At 41.1% G+C, this 27826-nt stretch overlaps 1 protein-coding gene across 5 annotated transcripts in view; it reads right to left on the reverse strand.

Annotated features, from left to right (window-relative positions):
* Nucleotides 1-27826, reverse strand: part of RBM6 (RNA binding motif protein 6) — a 139396-nt gene that overhangs the window by 76353 nt on the left and 35217 nt on the right. For 3 of the 5 annotated variants that reach the window (XM_054481975.2, XM_063661107.1, XM_063661108.1), the window contains 2 exons: nucleotides 27387-27456; nucleotides 2546-2619 (listed from right to left, as the gene is read on the reverse strand). The exons of 1 other annotated variant lie outside the window; for it this stretch is intronic. In XM_054481975.2, coding sequence (XP_054337950.1) covers nucleotides 2546-2619; nucleotides 27387-27456 — 144 coding nt within the window. The remainder of the gene's footprint in view (nucleotides 1-2545; nucleotides 2620-27386; nucleotides 27457-27826) is intronic. One more of the 5 variants, XM_063661109.1, reaches the window with a different exon arrangement.

Genomic DNA, 27826 nt, shown 5'->3' on the forward strand with positions numbered 1-27826 from the left:
AAGAAGGACATCGAATTTCAAATTAATTCAAATGCTACCAAGTGCTAGGTACTATAGTAAGTGTTCTGGATACATTATTCACCAAGAGTCACAACTTAAATGTATTTATGTCACTCCTCAAGAAGTTTCCCTGACCATCCCTCTAAAATTGCCACCATGATGCATTCTCCCAATACCCTGCTTCATTTTCTTTATAGCACTCAGGTATCAGCTATTACACTGAGTATTTAGCACAGAGGCAAAGGACTTAATCACATTCACTGCTTATGAATTAATGAGTGTTCTCAAAATTGGACAGACTGTCAGAATAGGATCCACCGTAAGCACACAGATTGGAAGCTTTTTTCTTCTCTCCAAAATTGGCATGTAGCAGTTTCTGACACATGATTAGTACAGTTGTCCCTTGGTGTCCACAGGGGATTGCTTCCAGGATCCACAAGAACACAAAAATCTCAGGATGCTCAAGTCCCTTATATAAAATCACATGGTATTTGCATACAACCTACACACATCCTCCAATATACTTTAAACCATCTCTAGATTACTTATAATATATCTAATACCTAATAAAGACTATATAAATAGTTAACCATACTTTTTTGTTTGTTTTTTGAAATGAGGTCTCACTCTGTCACCCCAGGCTAGAGTGCAGCAGAGTGATCACAGCTCACTGCAGTCTCAATCCAGGCTCAAGTAATCCTCTCATCTTAGCCTCCCAAGTTGATAGCCACCACACTTGGCTAATTTTTTCACTTCTATTTTTTGTAGAGATGGGATCTCCCTGTGTTGCCCAGGCTGGTCTCAAACTCCTGGCCTCAAGCAATCCTCCCACCTGGGCCTCCCAAAATGTTGGGATTACAGAGCTAAGCCACCACTCCTGGCCTGTTTTATTTTTTATCGTTGCAGTGTTAATGCATTTTTTTCCTGAATATGTCCAATCAGCATTTGGTTGAATCTATGGGTGTGGAACCTGTGGATACAGAGTGTCACCTGTATTTAGTAAGTGATTCAGTGATGGACACTGAACAAATGGTCAATGAGAATCCTCTTAAGTCTAGGGGATATGGTCCTAAGCCTGTCATTCTTTAAGCATCTGACAAGCTTAAACTACTAACAAGGTAAGGATACATCAAAAGTCTTCTCTAATGAGTGCTTGCTCCCAAAGCATTTAGAGCATGTCATCTCCATACCCATAAGAGGAGAACTTGGCCAAGAAAAGTACATATAATGAGGCACACTGAGTTAAACAAAGCTGAACAAAGCATCAGGCTATAGAAGAAGAAGAGTTCTCATCTAATAACTACTCTTCTCTGGCAGAGCCTTCTTTTAAGATTCTTGGCCTGGCTGGGCATGGTGGCTCATGCCTGTAATCCCAGCACTTTGGGAGGCCGAGGCAGGCAGATCACCTGAGGTCGGGAGTTTGAGAGCAGCCTGACCAACATGGAGAAACCCCATCTCTACTAAAAATACAAAATTAGCCAGGTGTGGTGGCGCATGCCTGTAATCCCAGCTACTCAGGAGGCTGAGACAGAAGAATCGCTTGAACCAGGGAGGCGGAGGTTGCAGTGAGCCGAGATCGCACCATTGCAATCCAGCCTGGGCAACAAGAGCAAAACTCCGTCTCAAAAAAAAAAAAAAAAAAGAAAGAAAGAAAGAAAGATTCTGGGCCCACTGTATTCACACTGTTAAGTATAGGCAGTGGGTACATTAAAAAAAAAAAGAAAAAAAAAACACATCAAACTATATTCCTAAGTTTCTTTTCCTACTTTACAGATGGAGGAACTGAAACAACTCAAAGAAAACAACTTTCCCCAAGGAAGCACCATAACAAGGATTCTACCCATTTATTAATTCCTCCCAAAACTACCAGGCAGGGTTCTATTAAAGACATAGATGAAAAATCTAGGTGGCAAGCTGAGTAACTCCAGATAGTTCAAACGTAAGGTGAGTACAGATTCTGATTCACCAGCTCTGACTATACGCAGCCAAGGACTTGAGTATGCAACTCCAATTGGCAAAGAACAATGATGAATGCAATAGACACCAACAATCCACTCCTCTCTCTTCCCTGATAGCTCTCTTTTGGAAGTAGCCCCTGCAGGCAGGACTTGATGCCACAGGAGTCACCATCAGAGGTCTTCACCCTAGGTCTGGGTGTAACTATTGACCTAGAATTTCTGTGCTAGGCAGATCCTTGGGGTCACAGACAATCAAGGATCACTCTTTGCATCAGGATTACCATCTCAGTCACACTCCAAAAGGAAACACTCCAGATGTGTCTTTTTTTTTTTCCAACTATTGTCTTTGGAATCTAGTCCAAAAGCAACTGGGCTCTAGCTTTTAAAATGCACTGTGCCCATTAAGTTTTCTAGAGAAAGCTTTCCAGACTTTTTAAAGATTTTCCTCACAATCGATGGTTGGAATGCAGTATGCTCCAAAGACAGACTTCTTGTACCTTTCCAAAGTAAAATCATTTGAAACCCTCCCTCCCCATATATAAAAAAATATATCCTTCCAGCATCATTTGACCGAAGTATAAAGCAACCTGGTTGGCCTCCATGCATCCGATGGCATCTTCCAAGAGTGAAAACTCCACGCAGACATAGCCATAGTCGTAACCTGGGGACAGCATTTAAATACAGACGGGAGTGGTGTTAGTGCCTTGCAAACACAAAAGACACACTTAAATCCCCTGTTTCTGAACCCCTTAAACACAAGCCCTCCCAACTAACCCCTCCCTCCCCTACACTAGGTAAAGTTGCTACCCCAAATAGAAAAAAGTATTGAAGAAAAGTCTTGATGTTTCTGGACTTTGAGATTCATTCCAAAATAGCCTTTTCTATTAATCAAGAAGATCCTTTGCCCTCTTTAGCACTGGTGATCTGGTGAAGGTACCCCAGAATTGGGTAATCCCACAGAGAGTTCATGTGGGGACCCGAAACATTTTAACCACAGGCTAAATCTTCTGGAAAAACAAAATCGACAAGAGCAAGAAAGTATCTGGAAAAAAAAAAAAAAAAAGTATCCCGAGAGAAGAAAAAAAGCAATTATCCCCAGGCTATGCTAATAGTCACCACTTTTCAAGCAGAAACCACCTTCAAAGACAGAAGTGCTGACAGACTGAGGCAACTATTCTGTTTGGATACCACAGGAGGCTTCTGGTTGGCAGGGGACAGACCATTTCAGGTCTCCTCTTTTTTTCCTTGTTTCAACTCAAGTCATAAACCAGCTAAAATCTTTATAAAAGGAAGAAGGTGTAAAAGCATAAATAAGTACAAATAACTGTGTCCAAAATTGTGCTTATGCACAAAGACTGGTGGTGGGGCAAGCTGGGAGAAAGACAGCAGTTGTTAGCAATCAATACATGTTTAAGAACTGTACAAACCATCAGAGCTATAAAATACCCTTCACCTTACTCCTAAGCAAGTGTCATTTGCAGCACAGGCCTGAGAGTTATATGACCCATGAGACTGGGAAGTCCTGGGATTTATAGGTTGCTGAACTAGAATCTAACCAGTCCTATAATTTCCCTGATACTGCCACCATGTGACTACAAAAATACACTTGTCAATGCAATGCTCCCCAAGTGGCTTCCATGCTTGCTTCCTCCACTGCCTCAGAGGATAAAGAAGCTCATCTCTGGGAATCACACTGTGTAAATGGAACAGCAAGAAAAAGATGTGATGTTCAGATGAGAAACAAAACTCAGGCAAAGAAATACACAAAATCCTATGATAATTTTGACCACAAAGTATATATAACAATAGGAAACTGATATCACTGAATCAATGTATCAAAGATCAATAAAACTAGAGCAATAGAAAGTATAAGTTTAAAAACATACCACATTTGGTGAAATGAGTTAAGATTCCTTGTCACATGAAATGAATGGCTTCAAAATGTTTTACTAATAACAATAAACTTTGATTTTAGACTTGTTAAACACTCCAAGTTAACTATGAAACATTACAATGGTATAGGTTGATCCTTGTTTTGAGTTTCAGAAAATGACTAGGAAGAAGAAAAACAATCTACTAGAAACCTCAGCACTACTGTAGGATGAGAAATAGATTTTCTAATCCACTTTCACAGTTTTGACCAACATGGATTAAAACTAACCCCTCCAAACTTACCACAAAATCAGTCTCCTCTGCTTAATAACTCTTTGAAGAAATAAAAGTACTTTAGAGAAACAGCGTGCATATCCTATTAACAATGGAAACTGTTTTGTTACTTAATTCCTTTCAAGTGAATCTTCTTGATCAAACTCATTGAACACCTAATACATAAATCACTCTGCATTTTATAAACAGCTCTGAATATTCTTGGGAAACATTACAGAATAACAGAAGGAACTAAGACACCTGTTAGCACCAAATATCCATTGCAAACACTCAAATGCATGTCCACAATCAGAAAGGGTTAGCCATGGAACAAGCAGGTGTACTCTCTAGTGTGTTGATTACCTCTACAGAACATATCAATGGAGTACCCAGGTGTGTGGAAAGCAACCCTCTCCATAGCTGCCCGGATGAAAAACATAGGGAACTAATACCAAAACTGGCAAAGCCCTAAGTTTCCTTTCTGTGCTTAAAGAAGTAACTACTGTGGCCCAGAGGAGCACACAGAATCTGTGGACAGAGAGAGAAAAGATTCATGACAACGTTCATACTTTGCTAAAGGACAACTAGACATTGGGAAGAAAAAGATACAGAAAACATTATGAGCATCTAATATAGCATTTCTAGACATCAACCCTGCAATACTATATGTTGACAACATACTTCAGATTTAATATTATATTCACAAGCCCAACACTAGATTTATTCTGACTGAAACTTTAGCTATCAAACAAGAACAGAAATTTAAGGTTTAACTATACCGCCTAAAACGTTAAAAAAAAAAAAGGTATTTTGTGTGTTCAAGACCCATGGTTGTGCCATAAGGATTTTCAGCAATTAGCAAAATAGACAATGAAAGTAAGTCACATTTACATAGAACTTGTTGGTTCAAGATTTTATTCTAAATAATTTGTATATACTGATTTAATATTCACAATACTAACTTAAGAGGTAAATATTATTAACCTGATTTTAGCCATGGAGAAGAAGGCAAAGAAAGGATAGGTAAATTGATCAAAGTAACCAAGTAAGTACCAATACTGAGCTTTAAATGCAAGCAGTCCAGATTCAAGTTGATGTTTTTAACCACTACACTCTAGCCTCTCACTCTTCAATAAGATCATAGACCAATTTAAATAATCTTAATTCTAAACTCTAGAAGCCTAGTTACAGAAAGGGTCCCATATGCCTGAAAACATACATCTATGCCCCTGTTAAGAAATAAGCCTAGTTAAGAAATATTCAACTTAGCAGCATAACAGTTGCTTCTGTTTTAAATATCTATGGCAGAACTATAGTGAGTAGACCTGAGTATGCAAATTAGAAAGCATTCTAAGGAGCTGATTATACTAGCTCCCAAAATTCTTCTGAAAAGACGAAAACTAAAATGTCTTGTTGTAAATGACAGCTACAAAAATTGTATAGCAATATGGAAAGATACTTGATATAGTATATTTTAAGAGCCTTAAAAATGAATATACCCTTATGGATAATTATGTAAAATGTATATAGGAAAAAGGACTGGAATTAAATTGCATCTAACTCAAGGGTTAGAGACAAAAGTCAGCATGTGACATAAAAACCATGCACTGTCAAAAATCATACTTGAAGACCCCAAGGTGAAGAACAACATACCATCTTTCAATTTAGGTAAGTCCAACATTGCCAGTTTTTCTTCCAGCGCTGCAACAGATCACTTTTCCTTTGGTTGACATCAGATGAAGAGGTTGGCTTACATTTAAGGGCCATAAGGTATGAAAATATATTGCTTTAAATAACAGAATCACAGCCAGCACAGTGAATGCCCACTCAGAGAAACTTAGAAAAGGAGACAAACTGAAGCCACAGGCGAGTCTCATCCCCACTGCCCATGCTCACTCCAGGAGTGAGAAAACAGGGTGTGGGAAGTGGGGAGGGGGATACAGTTCAAACGAGCACAGGTGGACATACAAAAATCAGAAAATGCATATAATGCAACACAACTGTATACCAAAATGATTACAGTGGTTGTATTGCTATAGTGGGATAATCGGGGATTTTCTTTATTTCCCAAATGTAATTTTACAATTCACAGAAAAGGCACAGAAGATATTCTACCCAGAGACCTAAACATTCTGCCAACCAACCTTGAGATTAGAATGGCTAGGAACCATATGGAATCATCAAGATGGTAAACTCAGTGTTAACCTTCCCATGGACAGACTTATTTTTACCAATGAGAGTAACAAAAAAATCTACTTTATTATCCCTTTCTTCCACTGTCACATGCTGGAAAGAAGTCTGGAGGGTCTTTGTGCTTATTTATATGACTATTACAAAGCATAGCTAACTAAATTTTCTAACCTAAATTTACAGATCTCATAGAAATGTGAATACTCCTTATAATTTTTTTTTTTTTTTTTTAGACAGAGTCTTGCTCTGTCGCCCAGGCTAGAATGCAATGGCACACGATCTCGGCTCATTGCAACCTCTGCCTCTCGGGCTCAAGTAATTCTGCCTCAGGCTCCTGCGTAGCTGGGACTACCACGCCCGGCTAATTTTTGTATTTTTAGTAGAGACGGAGTTTCGCCATGTTGGCCAGGCTGGTCTCGAACTCCTGAGCTCAGGTGATCCGCCTGCCTCAGTGCTGGGATTACAGGCGTGAGCCACCGCGCCTGGCCACCTTATATTTGTTTTAGGCAAATGAGAAGAATGAGAACAGGGCAAGGGAAAAAAATCTATAAAGGTAACAAATTTCACGTCTTCTCTATCTTCATTAACCATGTGGTTGCCTGTTTCCCAAAAATGTATCTGTGATAAAAGCCAACCAGGTGGTTACAGGAGAATAAGGTACATAAAACAAAACCCTGATAAATAATACTCAATCTCAGAACTAACTCTTCAATCTCTGCCCCTAGAAAAGCTGACTCATGAGATACTGACAAACATAACCCTGTATGGTTTAAGTCAATTATTAGTCTACAACAGGCCCAATTTTCATAATAATTATAAGGAATATTTGTTTAGGTAAATGAGATGGATCTTCAAACTGTTCTAGGAAAACCCAATGAACATACCCAAATCCAGCTGAATTTCCCATCAAGAGAGTACTGGTTGACATTGAAAAAGCCCAGAATACACATCCAGAAAGTAAAACGGGGAATCAGGATTTTAAAGAACACAACTAGCAGGAAGGTTTTTTTTTTTTTTCCTTTTTTTTAAGAAGCCTTTGTCAGAAGGAGTTTATTTTACTGCTATCTTTGAGAGGAAACACACACACACACACACACACACACACACACACACACACACACCACAGCCTTTTTCTCCAAACAAAAAGTATTATTTTTGTGAGAACAAAGCATTATGAATATAAAAGGCACCATGAAACATCAATAGATTCAAGAGGTCTTACTTTTATAGGTCCTGTTTTCCTAATTCCATTTCATTGATAATACAGGTTTTTAGAAAAGTAAAATATCAAGTTAGAGATTTTAGCAAAACCAAAACAATTGATCCAGGTATCTGAATTCCTGTCAATGTGAATAACAGAATAAAGAGGCTTTGTGCGCAAGATTTCCAACAGGTACTTTGCTCTGTTAAAATCTCATGCGAGGCTGGGTGTGGTGGCTCGTGGATATAATCCCAGCACTTTAGGAGACCAAGGTAGGAGGATTACTTGAGCTCAGGAGTCCCAGCCTCGGCAATATAATGAGACCTTGTCTCTACAAAAAAACAGAAAAAATTAGCCGGGTGTGGCAGCACGCACCTATAGCCCCAGCTACTTAAGAGGCTGAGGTAGGAGGCTCACTTGAGCCTGAGAAGCCAAGGCTACAGTGAGCCATGACTGGCCTACTGCACTCCAGCCTGGGCAACAAAGTGAGACCCTGTCTCAAAACAAACAAACAAACAATCCCACTTGAATTATGAAAATTAGGAAAATATCTGACTTATATGTCAAATTATCATGAGGGAAGGATAAAATTGGTCCACATGAAACCCATCACCTTGAAATCTTTTTTTTTATTTGAGATGGAGTTTCGCCTTTGTCACCCAGGCTAGAGTGCAATGGCACGATCTCGGCCCACTGCAACCTCTGCTTCCTGGGTTCAAGCGATTCTCCTGCCTCAGGCTCCCGAGTAGCTGGGATTACAGGCGTGCAGATTATTAGGCATGAGCCACTGTGTCCAGCCCATCACCTTGAAATCTTATAAACACTTTCAATTATTTCCCCTTCAGTTATGCATACAAGGGTTGCTGGTTTTTTTTTTTTTTTTAAGAAAAATGAAAAAAGGAAGATATACACTGATGATTATTTCTTAAATTTTTTTTTTCTTTTGAGACAGTCTCACTCTGTCACCCAGGCTGGAGTGCAGTGGCGCAATCTCGGCTCATTGCAACTACCGCCTACCAGGTTCAAGCAATTCTTCTGCCTTAGCCTCCTGAGTAGATAGGGTTACAGGCGTGCGCCACCATGCCCAGCTAATTTTTGTACTTTTAGTAGAGATGGGGTTTCACCATGATGGCCAGGCTGGTCTTAAACTCCTAACCTCAAGTTATCCACACGCCTTGGCCTCCCAAAGTGCTGGGATTATAGGAGTGAGCCACCTGACCTAAATTTTCAAAAACTACACGTGGATCTATCTTATTTTATTCTGTATCTGTGCCAACTGGTTATTTAAAGAAAAAAATTTGTTTGTTTTTTGCTTTAAGTCCAAAATTAATCGCAGGGCCACTCCATCTTGATGATGGTTCTTCAGGCCCGGGATAACATTTGTTAGGAAATACTCGCCCTTACTCAATTTATTTCAATTCCACTGGCAGTAATGGTGTCATATGAGCACAATGGAGAGCAACGTCTTTGCCCCAGAGTTTAATCTAATGGAAGTCATGACAAGTACAAACAGTCATAGATCACCTCAAGATGCTACATAAGTCAAAAGGGGGAGTAATTATTCTTTAAAGAGCCAGTAATCAATCTCATTCAACTTTTGTTCACTTAAAAAGAAGCAAACAAAAATACTCAATCTGCAGAGCAACAATCAGGAAAAAGAGAACCTTTGCAAATCTGCTTTTCCCCAAGCAAGAACACTTCAGTCTGGCAGAAAAGATGGTGCAGGCATGACAGAAGGATCAACCAGAACAGCAGCATCAATACTGCAGAACTGTCTCTGCAGAGAGGTGACACCAAAAAAACAGAGGTCACAGATGAGAGACTGCGATCTTCTTTTCATTTCTGTATCCCTAAACCTAGCATAATATCAGGTACATCAATTATAATGACCATCATCACTAGAATAACACAGGAAAAGTAGCTTCTTGGTTCTGTACATTTGCAGAAGCTACAACTAACTCACCATGTGATTGCAGTCAAGCTACGTCTCTCTGGGCCTATGTTATTCCATATGCAAAGCAGCAAAGATGATAAATCCTTTGCAGGGTGGTTTCAGGGATGCAATGAAATAAGCATTATCAGAGATCAAAGATCAGACAGCTGCCTCTGCATTACTGCTTCTCAAATATGTCCCAGTACTTTGGCAGCTGAAAGGCAGTACAAATTTCCTGACTTCTAGTGTATACTAACAACATATCTGCTGCCTCCATAGATTACATGGCTATTTTTATTTTGACTAGGAAGAAAAACATGGCCCATAAACATTTTTTTCTACTGCCTTAGCCCTGGTGCAAATAAAGGGCAACTCAACACTGTTCTAAAAGGCTCTGGGACCAAGTTCAGTGGCTCATGCCTGTAATCCCAATATTTTGGGAGGCTGAGGCAAGAGGATCGCTTAACCCCAGGAGTCTGAGACCATCCTGGGCAACACACTGGAACACCATCTCTACAAAAGGTTTTAAATCAGCCAGGTGTCATGGTACACACCTGTAATCCCAGCTACTTGGGAGGCTGAAACGGGAGGACTGCTTGAGCCTGGGAGGTTGAAGCTGCAGTGAGCCATGACTTTGCCACTGCACTCCAGCCTGGGCTACAGAGCAAGACTCTGTCTCAAAAAAAAATAAATAAATAAAATAAAATAAAATAAAAGGCTCCGGGATGATTCCACAAAGCTGGTTTCTAAGCTGGAAGTTTGCTCAGGATGACAGCAAATCATAGTGGCCCAGCCATTCACCTATTCCAGAAGTGAACAAGCATCCAGAGAAGGATGAAACAACTGACATTAGGTGAGACTTGAAAGGACCTAGCCATGAGCTAAGGTACATGAGGTTAATACAGCAGAGATGGGTTCAACGGCAACCCCATTGGGCCACTTATGCCCTGTAACCGATATCCAGTGCCCAACTAAAGGCACTAGACACCAGCTGGAGCTGGCTTTTGGGGTCCCCTTCTGTGGTATCACAGAAAGATACTTGGTCTGTCCCAGGTTCCTGGCATACAGCTCCTAAAACCCTTGGAATTTCCTGAGTGATAAGGGTGATAGGAGTGTTTTTTGTTCTAATAAGAGAACTCTTGGAAAGCCCCTAGATAGCTTCAGGATGAGGGCTACCTAGAAAGACAAAGCCTTGACCAGAAGTTCAGAACTTTCAGTACCACCCATCAACTTCTGATGAGGGGAGAGGGGCTTGAGCAAATCACCCACTGTCAATGATTTAATCAATTCTGCCTACATAATGAGACCTCCATAAAAACAACTACACAAAAGGGCTCAGAGAGCTTCCTGATTGGTGAACACATCTACATGCTGGGAGGGTGGCATATTCCACAGGACAGAGACTCCTACACTCAACATTCAGGACCCTCCTGGACTTTGCCCTATCTATCTCCTCATCTGGCTAATTGTATCCTTTAAAAAAACTGATAAACATAAGTAAAGTATTTCTCTGAGTTTTTTGCAGCCATATTAGAAAGTTATCAAATCTGAAGGAGTAGACTGTGGGAACCTCCAATTTTGTAGCCAAATCAGACATAAGTGTAGGTAACCTTGGGACCTGATAACTGATCATTGCAATTGGTATCTGAAGTAAGAATGGTCTTACGGGACAAAGCCCTTCAACCTGTGGAGTCTGAAGCTAACTTCAGGTAGTCGGTATCAGAATTACCTGGTATCAAGAGGGGAAAAAAACTTTTATCATCTCTCTGCCTACATGACACAGGAGGCAAACATTGTTCAAAATATCATTCCTGAACATGTTCAGACATCCATCTATCAATTCACCTGGGGCTTGTTTTTCCCCCCACTTAATGCCAAGGTCAAGCAAATACCACTGAAATTTCCTTATAGCACTTGTCCTCCAGGCAGCCATTTTAAAACACAGGCCTAATCTTAGTTAAGGTTTCCCCCACAAAAAAAGGTTCATTTGATAAATACGTATGTACATCTGTCAAACATATTCATTGTCTGATAAACAAAGTACTTTCTAGTGCTCTTTATTAATACAGAGGCTAAAAAGAAAAATTTTATTTTCTATTATAACAAACAATAGTGTTTTAATTACAGCCATGTGCTGCTTAACTACATTTTGATCAACAGCAAACTGCATGCATATGAAACAATGGTTCCATAAGATTATAATGGCACTAAAAAATTCCTATCACCCAGTGACATCATAGCTGTTGTGATTTGGTGGCACAATGCATTACCTTTTCTATATTTAGATACACAAACGCCATTGTGTCTCAATTGCCTATGGTGTTCAATACAGTAACACACTGTACAGTTTTGTGGCCGAAGAATAACAGGCTATACAATATAGCCTAGCTGTATAGTAGGCTATAACATCTAGTTTGTGTAAGTATACCCTATGATGTTTACACAATGAAAAAATCACTTGATCCATTTCTCAAAATGTATTCCTGTCATTATGCAATGCATGACTGTATTTAGCAATAATACAAATGAAGGAATAGAAAATTCTGTTCCCTCAATGTGTAATACTACTCCATAGTTTTAGAAATTAAAATTAAAGGCCAGGTGCAGTGGCTCACACCTGTAATCCCAGCACTTTGGGAAGCCAAGGCGGGCAGATCACTTGAGGTCAGGAGTTTGAGACCAGCCTGGCCAACATGGTGAAACCCCATCTCTACTAAAAATACAAAAATCAGCCAGGCGTGGTGGTGGGCAACTGTAATCCCAGCTACTCGGGAGGCTGAGGCACGAGAATGGCTTGAACCTGGGAGGCGGAGGCTACAGTGAATCGAGATGATGCCACTGCACCACTCCAGTCTGGGTGACAGTGGGAGAGACTCTGTATCAAAATAAATAAATAAAATAAAATAATGTCTGTTAGCACCTTTTTGGGGAAATCTTCTCGGGAGGTTTGACTTAATACTTTATTTCTAGAGTTGGCATATGCACGTTAACTCATACTTTGGAGTTGAAGAAACACATCCCTGTACTTACACAAACATTATTATTATTATTATTTACTTATTTATTTTCAGACAGAGTTTCGCTCTTGTCACCCCAAGCTGGAGTGCAATGGCACAATCTCAGCTCACTGCAACCTCCACCTTCCGGGTTCAAGCAATTCTCCTACCTCAGCCTCCCAAGTAGCTGGGATTACAGGTGTGTGCCACCACACTCGGCTAATTTTTGTTTTATTAGTAGAGATGGGGTTTCACCATGTTGCCCTGGCTGGTCTTGAACTCCTGACCTCAAGTGATCCACCCGCCTCGGCCTCCCAAAGTGCTGGGATTACAGGCATGAGCCACCGGGCCTGGCCCACAAATATTATTTAACTGATTGGCATATAACCTATATTGCTGCCAGAAACTTCTGTGGCATGGAGTACAATATAATGTACCTGATTAATATTTTCTTCGACTTTCAAACAAAGGCAGGAAGTTGTTTCGTTTGGTGCACAAACCCAGTTGATAAGTCATTAGGGAAAATCTAATGAAGATTTTGCTATGTGATGATTTTCCTACCCTGTCACAATCATTCAGGGACTTTTTTTTAAAAAAAAGACATTATCTAGTCATCTTTCACCAGAGCTATGAATTCCTGCTAGTCCACAGCCCACTCAACACAGCTCCTGGACAAGGAGATTTTTTTTTCTTTTTTTTTGAGATGGAGTCTCACTCCGTCACCCAGGTTGGAGTGCAGTGGTGCAATCTTGGCTCACTGAAACCTCCACAATCCTCTCACCTCAGCCTCCGGAGTACTTGGTACCACAGGCGTGTGCCACCATGCCCAGCTTATTTTTGGCAGAGATGGGGTTTTGCCATGTTGCCCAGGCTCCTCTCCTGAGCTCAGAAAATCCACCTGCCTCAGCCTCCCAGCATATAGGGATTACAGGCATTAGCCACCATGCACAGCCAGATTTTTCTAATACATATTTGATAATTATGAAAACTCACTACTAATAAATGCAAAAGCATCTGTGGGCATTCAAATTAAACACCAGACAAAGGGAAGATTTTGTTTTGTGGCACTTTTTCCTCCTCTTTCTACCTCTAAAGCAAATGAATGAGCTATAAAATATATAGATCAAGTCAAAGAATATCTTTTTTCTCTTTCCAGGCCAAATCTAGTTTTAAAAAATAGTGGTTTAAAAAAAAAAGAAGGCCAGGCACACTGGCTCACACCTGTAATTCCAGCAATTTGGGAGGGCAAGGCAGGACGGTTGTTTGAACTTAAGAGTTCAAGACCTGCCTGGGCAAGACAGTGACCCCCATGCCCACAAAAAATACAAAAATTAGCCAGGTGTGATGGTGGGTACCTGTGGTCCCAGCTACTTGGGAGGCTGAGGTGGGAGGATCCCTTGAGCCCAGGAGATTGAGGTTGCAGAGACAAGAGACTGCGCCACTACACTCCAGCCTGAGCAACAGAGTAAGACCCTGTCTCAAAATATTTTTTTAAAAAGCAGTAGGCCCAACACAACCAAGAGAACAAGGAATCCCACAGCAAAACCAATACTCAACAAATCAGTTGAGTCCCACAAATGAAATAATACCATCATTTCCCTGTCTTGATTACCAAAGTATATTTTGAGATGGCTTGGAAATCAGGTTTCAGATTGCTCTAAACATCTCAAGGTGCTCCTGATCATTAAAAACATTCTCTTTGATGACCAGGCATGGTGGCTCACACCTGTAATCCCCACACTTGGGAGGCCAAGGCGGGTGGATCACCTGAGGTCAGGAGTTCTAGACCAGCCTGGCCAACATGGCAAAACCCCATCTCTACAAAAAATACAAAAATTAGCTGGGCATAGTGGCAGATGGCTGTAATCCCAGCTACTCAGGAGGCTGAGGCGGGGGAATTGTTTGAACCCAGGAGGCAGAAGTTGCAGTGAGCCGAGATCGCACTATTGCATTCTAGCCCAGGTGACAGAGTAAGACTCTGTCTCAAAAAAAAAAGAAAAAAAGAAAGAAAGACATTTACAAACTCAGCCAAGCACAGTAACTTATGCCTGTAATCCCAGCACTTTGGGAGGCCGAGGTGGGCGGATCACTTGAGGTCAGGAGATCGAGACCTGCCTGGCCAACATGGTGAAACCTGTCTCTACTAAAATTACAAAAAATTTAGCTGGGCGTAGTGGCGGGCACCTGTAATCCCAGCTACTTGGGAAGCTGAGGCAGGAGAATCACTTGAACCTGGGAGGCGGAGGTTGTAATGAGCCAAGATCATGCCACTGCACTCCAGCCTGGGCAACAGAGCAAGACTGTTCCAAAAAGAAAAAAAAAAAAAGGAAATTTACAAACTCTTAAATACATTGTAAGGTGGAAAATACTATTTTTAAAAAATATATGTATCAGAGGCCAGGCATGGTGGCTCACGCCTGTAATCCCAGCACTTTGGGAGGCTACTTGGGAGGGTGAGGCAGGAGAATTGCTTGAACCCGAGAAGCAGAGGTTGCAGTGAGCCAAGATCGTGCCACTGCACTCCAACCTGGGGGACAGAGCAAGACTCTGTCCCAAAAAAAATAATAAAATAAGGCTCACACCTGTAATCCCAGCATTTTGGGAGGCTGAGGCAGGTAGATCACTTGAGCTCAGGAGTTCAAGCCCAGCCTGGGCAACATGGCAAAACCTCGTCTCTACAAAAAATACAAAATAATTAGGCATGGTGGTGCATGTCTATAGTCCCAGCTACTAGGGAGGGTGACGTAGGAGGACAGCTTGAACCTGAGAGGTTGACACTGCAGTGAGCCGTGAGCATGCCAATGCACTCCATCCTGGGCAATAGAGCAAAACTCTGAAAGAAAAGAAAAGAGAAGGATAGGGGAGGGGAGGGGAGGGAAGAAGAGAGAAGAGAAGAGAGGAGAAGAGAAGAGAGAGAAAGAGACAAAAAGAATGGCAGGTAACACTAAAGAATAAATCACAACTTCTTCACAGTTACAGAGTATGGTTTAATGTTTTTTTGTTTTTTTGTTTTTTTTTTGAGACGGAGTCTCGCTCTGTTGCCCAGGCTGGAGTGCAGTGGCGCTATCTCGGCTCACTGCAAGCTCTGCCTCCCGGGTTCACGCCATTCTCCTGTCTCAGCCTCCCGATTAGCTAGGACTAAAGAAGACCGCCACCACGCCCAGCTAATTTTTTGTATTTTTTAGTACAGATGGGGTTTCACCATGTTAGCCAGGATGGTCTCGATCTCCTGACCTCGTCATCCGCCCGCCTCGGCCTCCCAAAGTGCTGGGATTACAGGCGTGAGCCACCGCACCAGGCCAGTTTAATTTTTTAAAATGGGCTGGGCGCAATGGCTCACATCTGTAACCCCAGCAGTTTGGGAGTCTGAGGCGAATGGATCACTTGAGGTCAGGAGTTTAAGATCAGCCTGGCTAACATGGTGAAACCCCATCTCTACCAAAAAAAAAAAAAAAAAAAACAAAAATTACTTAAGCTTGGTGGCGGGCGCCTGTATTCCCTGCTACTCGGGAGGCTGACGCAGAAGAATCACTTGTACCTGGGAGGTGGAGGTTGCCAGTGAACCAAGACCGTGCCACTGCACTCCAGTCTGGGTGACAGAGTGAGACTCTGTCTCAAAATAATAATAATAATTTTTAAAAATGAAAATATAACATTTTCTATACATAACACAATGTACTCAACTGAGACTAAGAACAATCTATGAATTATACCAGCAAGGTATAAGTACCAATCAGTGGACTGTTAACATTTTTGCTGAAACTTTGAATATTCTCTTTACTCATGAAAACACCTTTAAGAAATCAATATTTACATGACTTAACCAATTTTCAAAAAGGCTTTTTAAAATTGACATAATTTACCAGGCATGGTGGCTCACTATAATCCCAGCACTTTGGGAGGCTGAGCTAGGCGGATCACTTGACGTCAGGAGATCGAGACCAGCCTGGACAACAAGGTGAAACCCTGTCTTTACTAAAAATACAAAAATTGGTCAGGCGTGGTGGTTCACGCCTGTAATCCCAGCATTTTGGAAGGCCAAGGTGGGAGGATCACGAGGTCAGGAGATTGAGACCATCCTGGCTAACACAGTGAAACCCGGTCTCTACTAAAAATACAAAAAAATTAGCCAGGCGAGGTGTGGTGACATGTACCTGTAGTCCTAGCTACTTGGGAGGCTGAGGCAGGAGAATCACTTGAACCCGGGGGGGCGGAGGTTAGCGTCAGCCGAGATCACGCCACTGCACTCCAGCCTGGGCAACAGAGTGAGACTCCGTCTCAAAAAATAAAAATAAAAAAATACAGAATACAAAAATTAGCCAGGCATAGTGGTATGCATCTGTAATCCCAGGTACTCGGGAGGCTGAGGCAGGAGAATCGCTTGAACCCAGGAGGCGGAGGTTGCAGTGAGCTGAGACTGTACCGCTGCACTTCAGCCTGGGCAACAGAGTGAGACTCCATCTCAAAATAAATAAATAAATAAATAAAAATTGACATAATTCACATACCACAAAACTCATTCTTAAGGCCGGGCATGGTGGCTCACGCCTGTAATCCCAGCACTTTGGGAGGCCGAGGCGGGCAGATCACGAGGTCAGGAGATCAAGACCATCCTGGCTAACACGGTGAAACCCCATCTCTACTAAAAATACAAAAAATTAGCCGGGCATGGTGGCAGGCGCCTGTAGTCCCAGCTACTCAGGAGGCTGAGGCAGGAGAATGGCGTAAACCCAGGAGGCAGAGCTTGCAGTGAGTCGAGATCACGCCACTGCACTCCAGCCTGGGCGACAGAGCGAGACTCCATCTCAAAAACAAACAAACAAACAAAAAAAACTTATTCTTAAAAGAGCGAATACATACAATTCAGTGGTATATTGACAAACTAGTGCAACCATCACCACTATCTAGTCCTAAGAACGCTTATATTTAAATCAGACAGAAGACCTAAGAGATAACCTAAGCAAGAAACATGGAACCAGGCAAAAATTAATTTACACTGCAAGGGTAGAGAATGTAACCTAGAAACAGTGAGCAGCATAGGTCGCGTCAGATGTTCTGTTGCAAGCAGAAAGTTAAAGGAAGAAGCCAATGTCAATGTATTTTTAAATCCTGTAAACAGTTTTTATAGATGGCCGCTATCTGGTGCTCATTTAAGGTAATTGTATAAATAAATTCCCCTGTCTAGACTGAAGCTAGGAGTCAAGCAGCCCTTGCAGTATACAAGCTGAGTAATGACCCTTTTCTTCTTGTCACTCTAGCAGAAGTATCTGTTCAGTGACTTCTAACTACCAAAAGGCATAGGAAGCCCCATACAGCCTTATCAAACCTGGAAGATTCAGCCAAAGCTACCTGAGAATTTGGCAAAAGAGGTAAGTGAGGACTATAGAAGCCAACAGCAATTCTATCTAAAGAAGGGTGAGGGAACTCAGCAAGGCAGTGGAACTGACAGAGGGCTGTAAACGGAGTTCAAACACCTTCCCCAACCTCAGAGAGGCAAATTCCATCTCAGCTAAATGGTTTTCAGGGAAAGAATATAACCTGCCTGTGTCTCAAAACTGGTAAGTGGCATCCTCTTCCTCAGAGCCATTTAGCTGAGATGCCAGAAGATGCAAAATCTGGAAATTTCTTTAATTAGTATCCTTCTTCTTGGCTTTATCAACTGCCAAGATTTCTGTGCTCAGGACCATGTCCTTGTGAACAAACAGTAAGGCTGACTACAAGATTTCTGCCTTGAAAATTTATATGTTATGTTGTGATGTGATGTGATGTTAGACAAGGTCTCACTCTGTCATCCAGCTTGGAGTGCAGTGGTGTGATCTCAGCTCACTGTGACCTCTGCCTCAGCCTCCCGAGTAGCTGGGATTACAGGCATACACCACCAGCCCGGCTAGTTTTTGTATTTTTAGTAGAGATGGGGTTTTGCCATATTGACTAGGCTGGTCTGTAACTCCTGGCCTCAAGTGATCCACCCACCTCGGCCTCCCAAAGTACCAGGATTATAGGCGTGAGCTACCATTTTATTTTACAATCACCATTTTATTTTTTTGAGACAGGGTCTCTCTCTCTGTTGCCCATGCTGGAGTGCAGTGGCATGATCTTGGCTCACTACAACCTCCACCCTCACCTCCCTAGCTCAAGTGATCTTCCTGCTTTAGCCTCCTAAGTAGCTGGGACTACAGGCATGCACCACCACGTCCAGCTAATTTTTTTTGGAGAGATGGAGTTTCACCATGTTGCCCAGGGTGGTCTCGAACTCCTGAGCTCAAGTGATCCACTGGCCTTGGCCGTCCAAAGTGCTGGAATTACAGGTTTGAGCCACTGTACCCAGCGAGAAATTTTAAAAATAAAATAAATAAGCCAAATCCCAGGTCATTCCAAAAAATGACCAAATTAACCCTTGTTCCAGGACCTTTCTCACCAGGATCACCTGATCCCTGCAGCACTGAATCACAGATTCTTCCCTAGGCCAGCCAAAGCATCCATCCACTGCCTCCACAAGACTAGCCCAGCCCTGAAAGTGTCTCTTGCCTTCCTAAACATTTTGATTTTTTAAGCTCAGCCACTTTAAGGAAACTAAGTTTCCTTAAATTTCAACTGCCACATCCTCCCTGAATGTTGTATCAAACCTGATAGGACTCCTGGTTAAAAACAAGAACTTCTGCTGTTTTAGAGATGTGACAAGTAAAAATGATATTTTTCAATCAGCCTATCGTCATCTTTTCCCTAAGAAACTAAAAGCGTTTACATATTTTGTAAATGCCAAAAACACTGCAAAATGTGCATTTGCACTTTTCAATTATAATTTTTTTTCTAAATGATATTCAGCTATTCTGTCTTTAGCTTCCCCACTTGGGATACCATAAACTATGCACTTTTTTTTTCCTTTTTTTGAGACAGAGTCTCACTATATTGCCCATGCTGGTCACAAATTCCTGAGCTCATGTCTCGGACTGTTGAGTAGTTAAGACTACACGCACACATCACCACACTCGGCTACTGTGCATGTTTTATATCATCAGTGTCAATTCTCAAGTTTCACAATAGATTTCTATCCCCACACTGAAAGATTCTCTCTGGAATTTTCTTCATAAGGAAGTTACTTCTGTTATATTGACACAGAAGTAAAGACTCAAAATATTTCAATTGTGAATAATGAAAGGACATGAGCCTGTTACCCTTATGAAATGTAAAGGGCAGCTGGCCTCAGTGTCTTAACACCTGTAATCTCAGTACTTTGGGAGGCCAAGGCAGGAGGATTGCTTGAGCCTTGGAGTGTAAGACCAGCCTGAGCAACATAGTGAGACCCTGTCTCTACAAAAAAAAAAAATTTAGGCCAGGCATGGTGGTTCATGCCTGTAATTCCAGCACTTTGGGAGGCTGAGGCGGGTGGATTGCTTGAAGTCAGGAGATCGAGACGAGCCCGGCCAACATGGTGAAACCCTGTCTCTACTAAAAATACAAAAATTAGCTGGGTGTGATGGTGGGCCTGTAATCCCAGCTGCTAGGGAGGCTGAAGCAGGAGAATTGAACTCAGGAGGCAGAGACTGCAGTGAACTGAGATTGTACCACTGCACTCCAGCCTGAGTGACTGAGAGAGACTCTGTCTCAAAAAAATTTAAAAATAGGCCAGACACGGTGGCTCGCACCTGTAATCCCAGCACTTTGGGAGGCCGAGGTGGGTGGATCACCTGAGCTCGGGAGTTCGAGACCAGCCTGGCCAACATGATGAAACCCCGTCTCTACTAAAAAAATACAAAAAATTAGCTGGGCGTGGTGGTGGGTGCCTGTAATCCCAGCTACTTGGGAGACTGAGGCAGGAGAATCACTTGAACCCAGGAGGCAGAGACTGTAGCGAGCTGAGATCGCATCACTGCACTCCAACCTGGGCAACAAGAGTAAAACTCTGTCTCAAAAAAACAAACAAATTTACATTAACCAGGCATGGTGGCACACGCCTGTAGTCCCAGCTACTCAGGAAGCTAAGGTGGGAGGACTGCTTGACAGGAGGTCAAGGGCAGCCTGGGCAACAAAGCAAGACCTTGTCTCTACCAAAAAAAAAAAAAAAAGAGAGAAAAGAAAAGAAATGCAGAAGGTACAGGGCCTTTGCTACAACGTCACTTTCAGTAGACCCAAAATGCCAGGCAACAGACCAAGTGACTGACCTAGTCATTGCAAATACTCACTTTCCAAGAAGAATTTTCCTTCCCAAGAATACAGAGACTGTCCATTCACCACATGAACACTGACAGGCTAAAGCAAAATACTGCTTCTTCCTACTAACACCACCTTAATAATCCTCTAACTTTGTGACATTAGTTAATAAACCAGTACTAAAGTAATTCTGTAGCACTTCAGTTACTATAATTACTTTCTATGTTTGAGCCTTATTAGGAAACATAATCCAGAAGCTATATCATTTTTGCTTAAATGATATAAAGCCCTTTTGGAAAAATATCACAGCAAGCTTATATACTACGTAGTATGCAAACAAACCTAAAAATCAAAAGCAATTCTGCCTGCGTTCATATGTCACAGAAACACTGTGTGAATGAGAAGATCTACAACCATTCCAAGATCTCTGGAGGAAGTATACTATATATAAACAGAAAAAACAACTAAGTTATACGTCCTTAGTTACATATAACTAAAGTCATAAGATAGTACCAACACTACTCCAGCTCCTTCTCCTGCTATGCAGAGCAGGAGAACTGATATTAGGTAGGCAAGGCAGGTGATCAGCACTGGCTCCTAAAGCACATAAGCATTAGCTTTGTCTACTTACAGAAGGTCCACTTGCTTATTAAGTCACTTTTGAACTATGCAAAAGTTCTAGAATAAAGAATCTAAACAAACAGTTTATCTACTGCCGGTGGTCCTCAGGGTACATTAAAAATATCTGGAGGACTTCTTAAAAGCACAGACTACTGGGCCCCACCCCAGAGTTTCTGATTCAGTAGGTTTAGGATGGGGCTTAAGAATTTGGATTCCAACAAGTTCCCAGGGGATAAAGAGATGATGATGGTCCAGGATCCACTCTGAGAACCACTGCTCTATAGTTTACTTGTTGACAGAAGCTGTTCATTGCAGTCTTCAGCTCACAAGGTTTCTGCTGATCATTTAAAAATAAAATATAGGCCAGACGCAGTGGCTCACACCTGTAATCCCAGCACTTTGGGAGGCCGAGGTGGACGAATCACGAATCATGAGGTCAGTTTGAGACCAGGCTGGCCAACATGGTGAAACCCCATCTCTACTAAAAAATACAAAAAATTAGCTGGACATGGTGGTGGGCGCCTATAATCCCAGCTACTCCGATGGCTGAGGCAGGAGAATCGCTTGAACCCAGGAGGTGGAGGTTGCAGTGAGCCGAGATCGCACCACTGCACTCCAGCACGGGTGACAGTGCAAGACTCCGTCTCAAAAAAATAAAAAATAAAATAAAATAAATCAGCTTTGTCAGTTTTTCAACTTTTTATTGGAAATAATTTCCAAGTTACAAAAAAATTGTAATAATAATAGTACAGGGAAAAGATTCATATATGCTTTACCCAGGTTCAACTTTTTTTTTTTTTTTTTTTTTTTTTTAGATGAATTCTTGTTCTGTCACCCAGGCTGGAGTGCAATGGCGTGATCTTGCCTCACTGCAACCTCTGCCTCCCGAGTTCAAGTGATTCTCCTGCCTTAGCCTCCCGAGTAGCTGGGATTACAGGCACCCGCCACCACGCCCGGCTAATTTTTGTATTTTTTAGTAGACAGGTTTCGTTTGCCATGTTGGCCAGCCTGGTCTCAAACTCCTGACCTCAGGTGATCTGCCTGCCTTGGCCTCCCAAAGTGCTGGGATTACAGGCATGAGCCACCATGTGTGGCCCCAGATTCAACTATTAATAACATTATGATCCATCTACTTTATCAATACTCTCTTCCTCCCTTCTCCATTTATATCAAGTATTATTTTCGAAACCATGAGAGAAAGCTGCATACATCACAGTACTTTACTTCTAAAAACTTCATTATGTATTTTCTAAGAATAAAGATACTCTCAGCCGGGCATGGTGGCTCACGTCTGTAATTCCAGCACTTTGGGAGGCCGAGGTGGGCAGATCACCTGAGGTCAGGAGTTCAAGACCAGTCTGGTCAACATGGCGCAACCCCGTGGCTACTAAAAAAATACAAAAATTAGCTAGGAGTGGGGGCAGGCGCCTGTAATCCCAGCTACTCAGGAGGTTAAGGCAGGCAGAATTGCTTGAACCCGGGAGGCAGAGGTTGCAGCAGGCCGAGATTGCGCCATTACGCTCCAGCCTGGGTGACAAAACCAGACTCCGTTTGAAAAAAAAAAAAAGAAAAGAAAAAGGATGTTCTCAACATAACCACAGTAGTTATCAACTAGGGGAATTTAACACTGATACATCATTACCACAATCAAGACATAGAACAATTCCATTATGCCCAAAAATTCCCTCATGCTTCCGCTTTATAGTTAACTCCTGCCCCAATACCCTGGTCACCACTATTTCCAATCCCTAAAATTTTGTCCCTTCCAGAATGTCACATAAGTGAAATCACACATACACATATAGTATGTAGCCTTTTTAAAAAATTGTAAGCTGGCTGGGCACAGTGGCTCACGCCTGTAATGCTAGCTCTTTGGGAGGCCCAGGCAGGTAGATCACCTGAGGTCGAGAGTTCAAGACCAGCCTGGCCAACATGGCGAAACCCCGTCTCTACTAAAAATACAAAAAATTAGCCAGGTGTGGTGGCACACACCTGTAATCCCAGCTACTTGGGAGGCTGAGGAAGGAGAATTGTTTGAACCCGGGAGGTGGAGGTTGCAGTGAGCCGAGGTCGTGCCACTGCACTCCAGCCTGCACGACAGGAGCAAGATTTCCTCTCAAAAAAAAAAAAAAGTAAGCAAATACACATCAAATAAAATGCATCATTTTAAAGTGTACAATTCAGGAGCATTAAGTACATTCACAAGGTCATGCAACCATCACTACTACCTAGTTCCAGAACACTTTTATCAGCCCAAATGAAGCACCATAACCATTAGGGAGTCATTCCCCATTCCCTTAGCCCCTGGCAACCACCAATCTGCTTTCTATCTCTACGGGTGTGCCTACTCTAGATATTTCATATAAATTGAATTGTACAATATTTGGTCTTTCGTGTCTGGCTTCTTTCATAATGTTTTCAAGGTTCATCCAACTTGTAGCATACATCAGTATTTCATTCCTCCTTATGGCAGTGTATATATCCTTATGAGACTAGTTTCTTTCACTCAGCATATTGCCATTGAGATTAATCCATGTTGTTAGGTGCATGAGTAGTTTCTTCTTCATTGCTGAGAAGTATTCCATTTTATATATATACTAGAGTTTGTCTAGTCACCAAAAGACATTTTACTCCTGGTACTTTTTCCAGAAATAATCATATAATTCAAGGTAATTTACAATTCATGGGGTTATAATGTATTTGTAAACGGCAAATGAAAAATTCAAATATACAGAACATACATAGGTCCAAAATCTCTTATCTACAATTCCAAAATCCCATAAATGTCAAGTTTTTTGGTAAACTTCAACAAACTCATTTTGAGGCAAATCCTGGCCTATACTATAATGAGTCGCTTTAGTCTTTATTTACTCCTGTTAGTGAGAATATTAATAATTTTGCAGCCAAGTATTATGTCTGAGTACACATTCTCCTGGGAGATATAATTCCTATATGATCTATGTAAACTACGTTTCTATAACTTGAAAAATTCATAAGCTCATTTAACCTCACAGGTTCTAGATAAAATTGTGACCCTGTACTTATACAGCTCTAGAGGAGACAAAAATTACACTAATACTTTACTAGAGTCAATGAAGAGGCGTTAATCTTCTCTCCTGTGTTATAGATCAGCCCTCCATTACATCAACTAAAAGGACAGGCTGTACTCCACAATTCCCCTCTTATGAGCAATATCCATCCTGAATGGTCTCTGCAGGTCATCACTCAGCCTAAAATATTGATTACCAGTTTTCACCTATGAATGTCACCTTTTTGGCTGTGCATATTGGTTCACATCTGTAATCCCAGCACTTTGGGAAGATGAGGCAGGAGAATCACTTGAACCCAGGAGTTCGAGACCAGCCTGGGAAACATAGTGAGACCGCGCCTCTACAAAAAGTTTAAAAATTAGCCTGGCACGGTGGTACGCACCTGTAGTCCCAAATACTCTGGAGGTTGAGCCAGAAGGATCATTTGAGCCCAGGGGTTTGAGGTTACAGTAAGCTATGATCGTACCAATGCACTCCAACCTGGGCAACAGAGTAAGACCCTTTCTCTTATAAAAAAAATTTTTTAAGTCGCTGTTACTACTAAGATTCACATATTTTTTTTTTCTTTTTCTTTTTTAAGAGACAAGGTCTTGCTATGTTGCCCAGGCTGATCTCAAATTCTCAGGTTCAAGAAATTCTCCCATCTCAGACTCCCAAGTAGCTAGGACTACAGGTGTGCAACACCATGCCTACCACATATGATCTTTTAACAGTAAACACTATAGTTCTCAGAACATTTGATTGTTCCAAGACATATTCTTCAGCAGATATGTAAGACCTAAGCTGCACTGCTGTGAAACCTACACTACCCTTTCATGCTCCTCACCTGAGGGGAAATCACAGCTGCTCTTCACATACACCATAAATAATAATCTATTCCATGCATATAGGGAACCTACTGAGTGTCAAGCACTGGTGGAAACAAGAAGGAATAAGGCTCCTGCTGACATTCCTCTCCAGTGAGAGAAATAAGATACACAAAACCACTGAGAAAAATATCACTGATAAATCCAATACCACTGACAGATTCAATCCAATCAGTGACCAGTGATAGATCAGTGATAGATCCAACTGAAAAATACCAGTGATAGAAATATCCAATCAGTGATAGATCCAAACAAGGATATGATGGAAAACAACTACCCGATGATTTTAGATTTGAGGGTGACACAAGGCCTCAGAGACGTGAAACTGAAGCCAAGAACTAAACCCCAGAAGACAAGTAAAGATCAGAGGGAAGAGTAGTGCAAAGACCCTGACACAGAAAGAAGTTTGTATTGGTCAAAGACAAGAGAAAAGCTCAGTGTGGCTACAGCAAAATAGGGTAGATGGAGAGCAGTACTGAATGAGATCAAACAGCCAAGGGTCAGCTCATGCATAGGTTTGTAAGACAAAACAAGAAGTTGGGAATTTCTTCCAAGTGAAGATGAAGGCCCTAAGAGGGTTTTAGACATGGGAGTAACATGATCTGGCTGATATTGTCAAAAGTTCATCCTATTTGTCACATAGAGATGTAATATAGATAACATGAAACTAGTAATCCAATCCTTTCACTAAAAAACAAAAACAAAAAACACAACTTAATAGAATGCCAAGAAAAGATTGTATTTGCTGAAAGGTATTTTTCGTTTTATTTTTAAGCACTGCCCTGAATGATTTCCCATGTGTATCAACGTCTTCAGTCTGCCAATTCTAATAGCTACCACAATCAGCAAATTTAAGAACTTCCTCTCTAGACCCTATATGTTAATATAATTTTTACTGTGCTGACAAATTTCACAATTAGAAAGTCAATGAATACTAAAGAAACTGGAGTTCGAACTGCTATTTAAATACTAAGACATCTCCTTTCCTAAACATATCAATACTTAATGAAAGCACAGTTCATGAAACAAGACTGAGGTTATTACCCTGAGAGTTAAAAAGCATCTCCAGCCTATAAATTCTACCTTGAGTTCCCAAAGAAAGCATGTATGAGGCATATGCAAAAAATAAATATAACCAACAAAAATGAGATACCAAGAATAATAATATATCTACTCTTACTCATGCTTCCACAAATTCAGGATTGATGTTTTTAAAACAAATAAATAATTGGCTCTCTGAGAAATAATACTTCTGAGCTTGTTCTCAAATTACAGAACAAATTATTTCTGAACTTAACACCATATTCTTTCAAGCACCAAAATTTATTTTGTGGATAATTTTCCTCTGCAGAAGCATTCTGAAGAAGTTATCTAGTTAATGCAAAATTTTTATCCCATGATAAACTGCTAATAGTAAATTATATCCTCAAAATATGACATGTTCTTACTTGAAGATGTCTTTAACTGAATTACTGAAATCCTAAGTTCTGTGAAGACTCATGCTCTATTCTCTTCCATTTAAAGTTCTGCAAAATAGGTCACCTAAAGATTACCTTTATTTTTAAATAAATAAACTTATTATTATACATAGTTCTAAAAATATTGGTCAAAAACCTTGAGTTCTTGGCATTTCACTTTTGCCTACTTTTACTGTAGTAAGATTTAAAGGAAATGACTGAAATTGGTGCTATGAAATACAACTAGGAGGATATTCCGAAAAGTTTAATCTACCATTCAGACCACAGAACAGATGTCAAAGGGAAAGCTCTTCTGGATCTATTCATGGATTTCAACAAAATAACTGTAACGGGACTCCATTCTCAAAGCAAAACTGAAAATTAAAGAAACCACTAATTTGTACAATTTCTCTGGTAAGTCATAAATTTTACTGAAGCAATGAATGTAAAATTTTACATACAACAAGCTTATTAAATCCTATTAGACTCAAGCATAAACATTCCACCACCATGAAGAACATGCATAGCAAGTTTAATAATTATATAAAATATATTCAAGGCAATTGCTGTGACACTCACTTTATATATCACAGGCATTCAGAAGAACTTGAACATGCATCCTCATCACCCATATGTGGACAAACATCCACAAAGAACCACAGCTAAGACTAAAGCTGGTTGTTATTTGGAGGCACCAACGGGAGGCTTCTGGAAATTTTAATTGTGGTTTCTTGAAACAAATTTTAAGTAGCACATGATGCAGAGATCTGACAAAGACCCTTCCTAACCCAAGGCCATATGCAAGTAAAGAAACTCACCTGTGTTATACTCCTTCAACTGCAAGTTCTTTACAGGCATGCCATCAGGAGTCCGAAAAGCATTAAGAATCTGCAAAAATATGGCATTTACACTAATGATACAAATCATAATCAAACACTGAATATCAGATTTTCCCTAACGGTTTTTATCATACATAATTTAAAGCCATGATTACTTTGTAAAAGCAAAGTTAAACTATGAACACTCAAGGCATTCACATATTGAATGAGTAGAAAATAATTATTCAAAAATTGGCGGGATGCAGTGGCTTATGCCTATAATCCCAGCACTTTGGGAGGCCAAGGTGGGAGGATTGCTTAAAGCCACATGTTTGAGACAAGCCTGGGCAACATAGTGAGACCCAATCTCTACAAAAAAAAAAAAAAATTCTTAATTAGACAGGAGAGGCCAGGCGTGGTGGCTCACACATATAATCCCA

The sequence above is a fragment of the Pongo pygmaeus genome, chromosome 2 (genome assembly GCF_028885625.2).
Source record: "Pongo pygmaeus isolate AG05252 chromosome 2, NHGRI_mPonPyg2-v2.0_pri, whole genome shotgun sequence".
Taxonomy (NCBI): domain Eukaryota; kingdom Metazoa; phylum Chordata; class Mammalia; order Primates; family Hominidae; genus Pongo; species Pongo pygmaeus.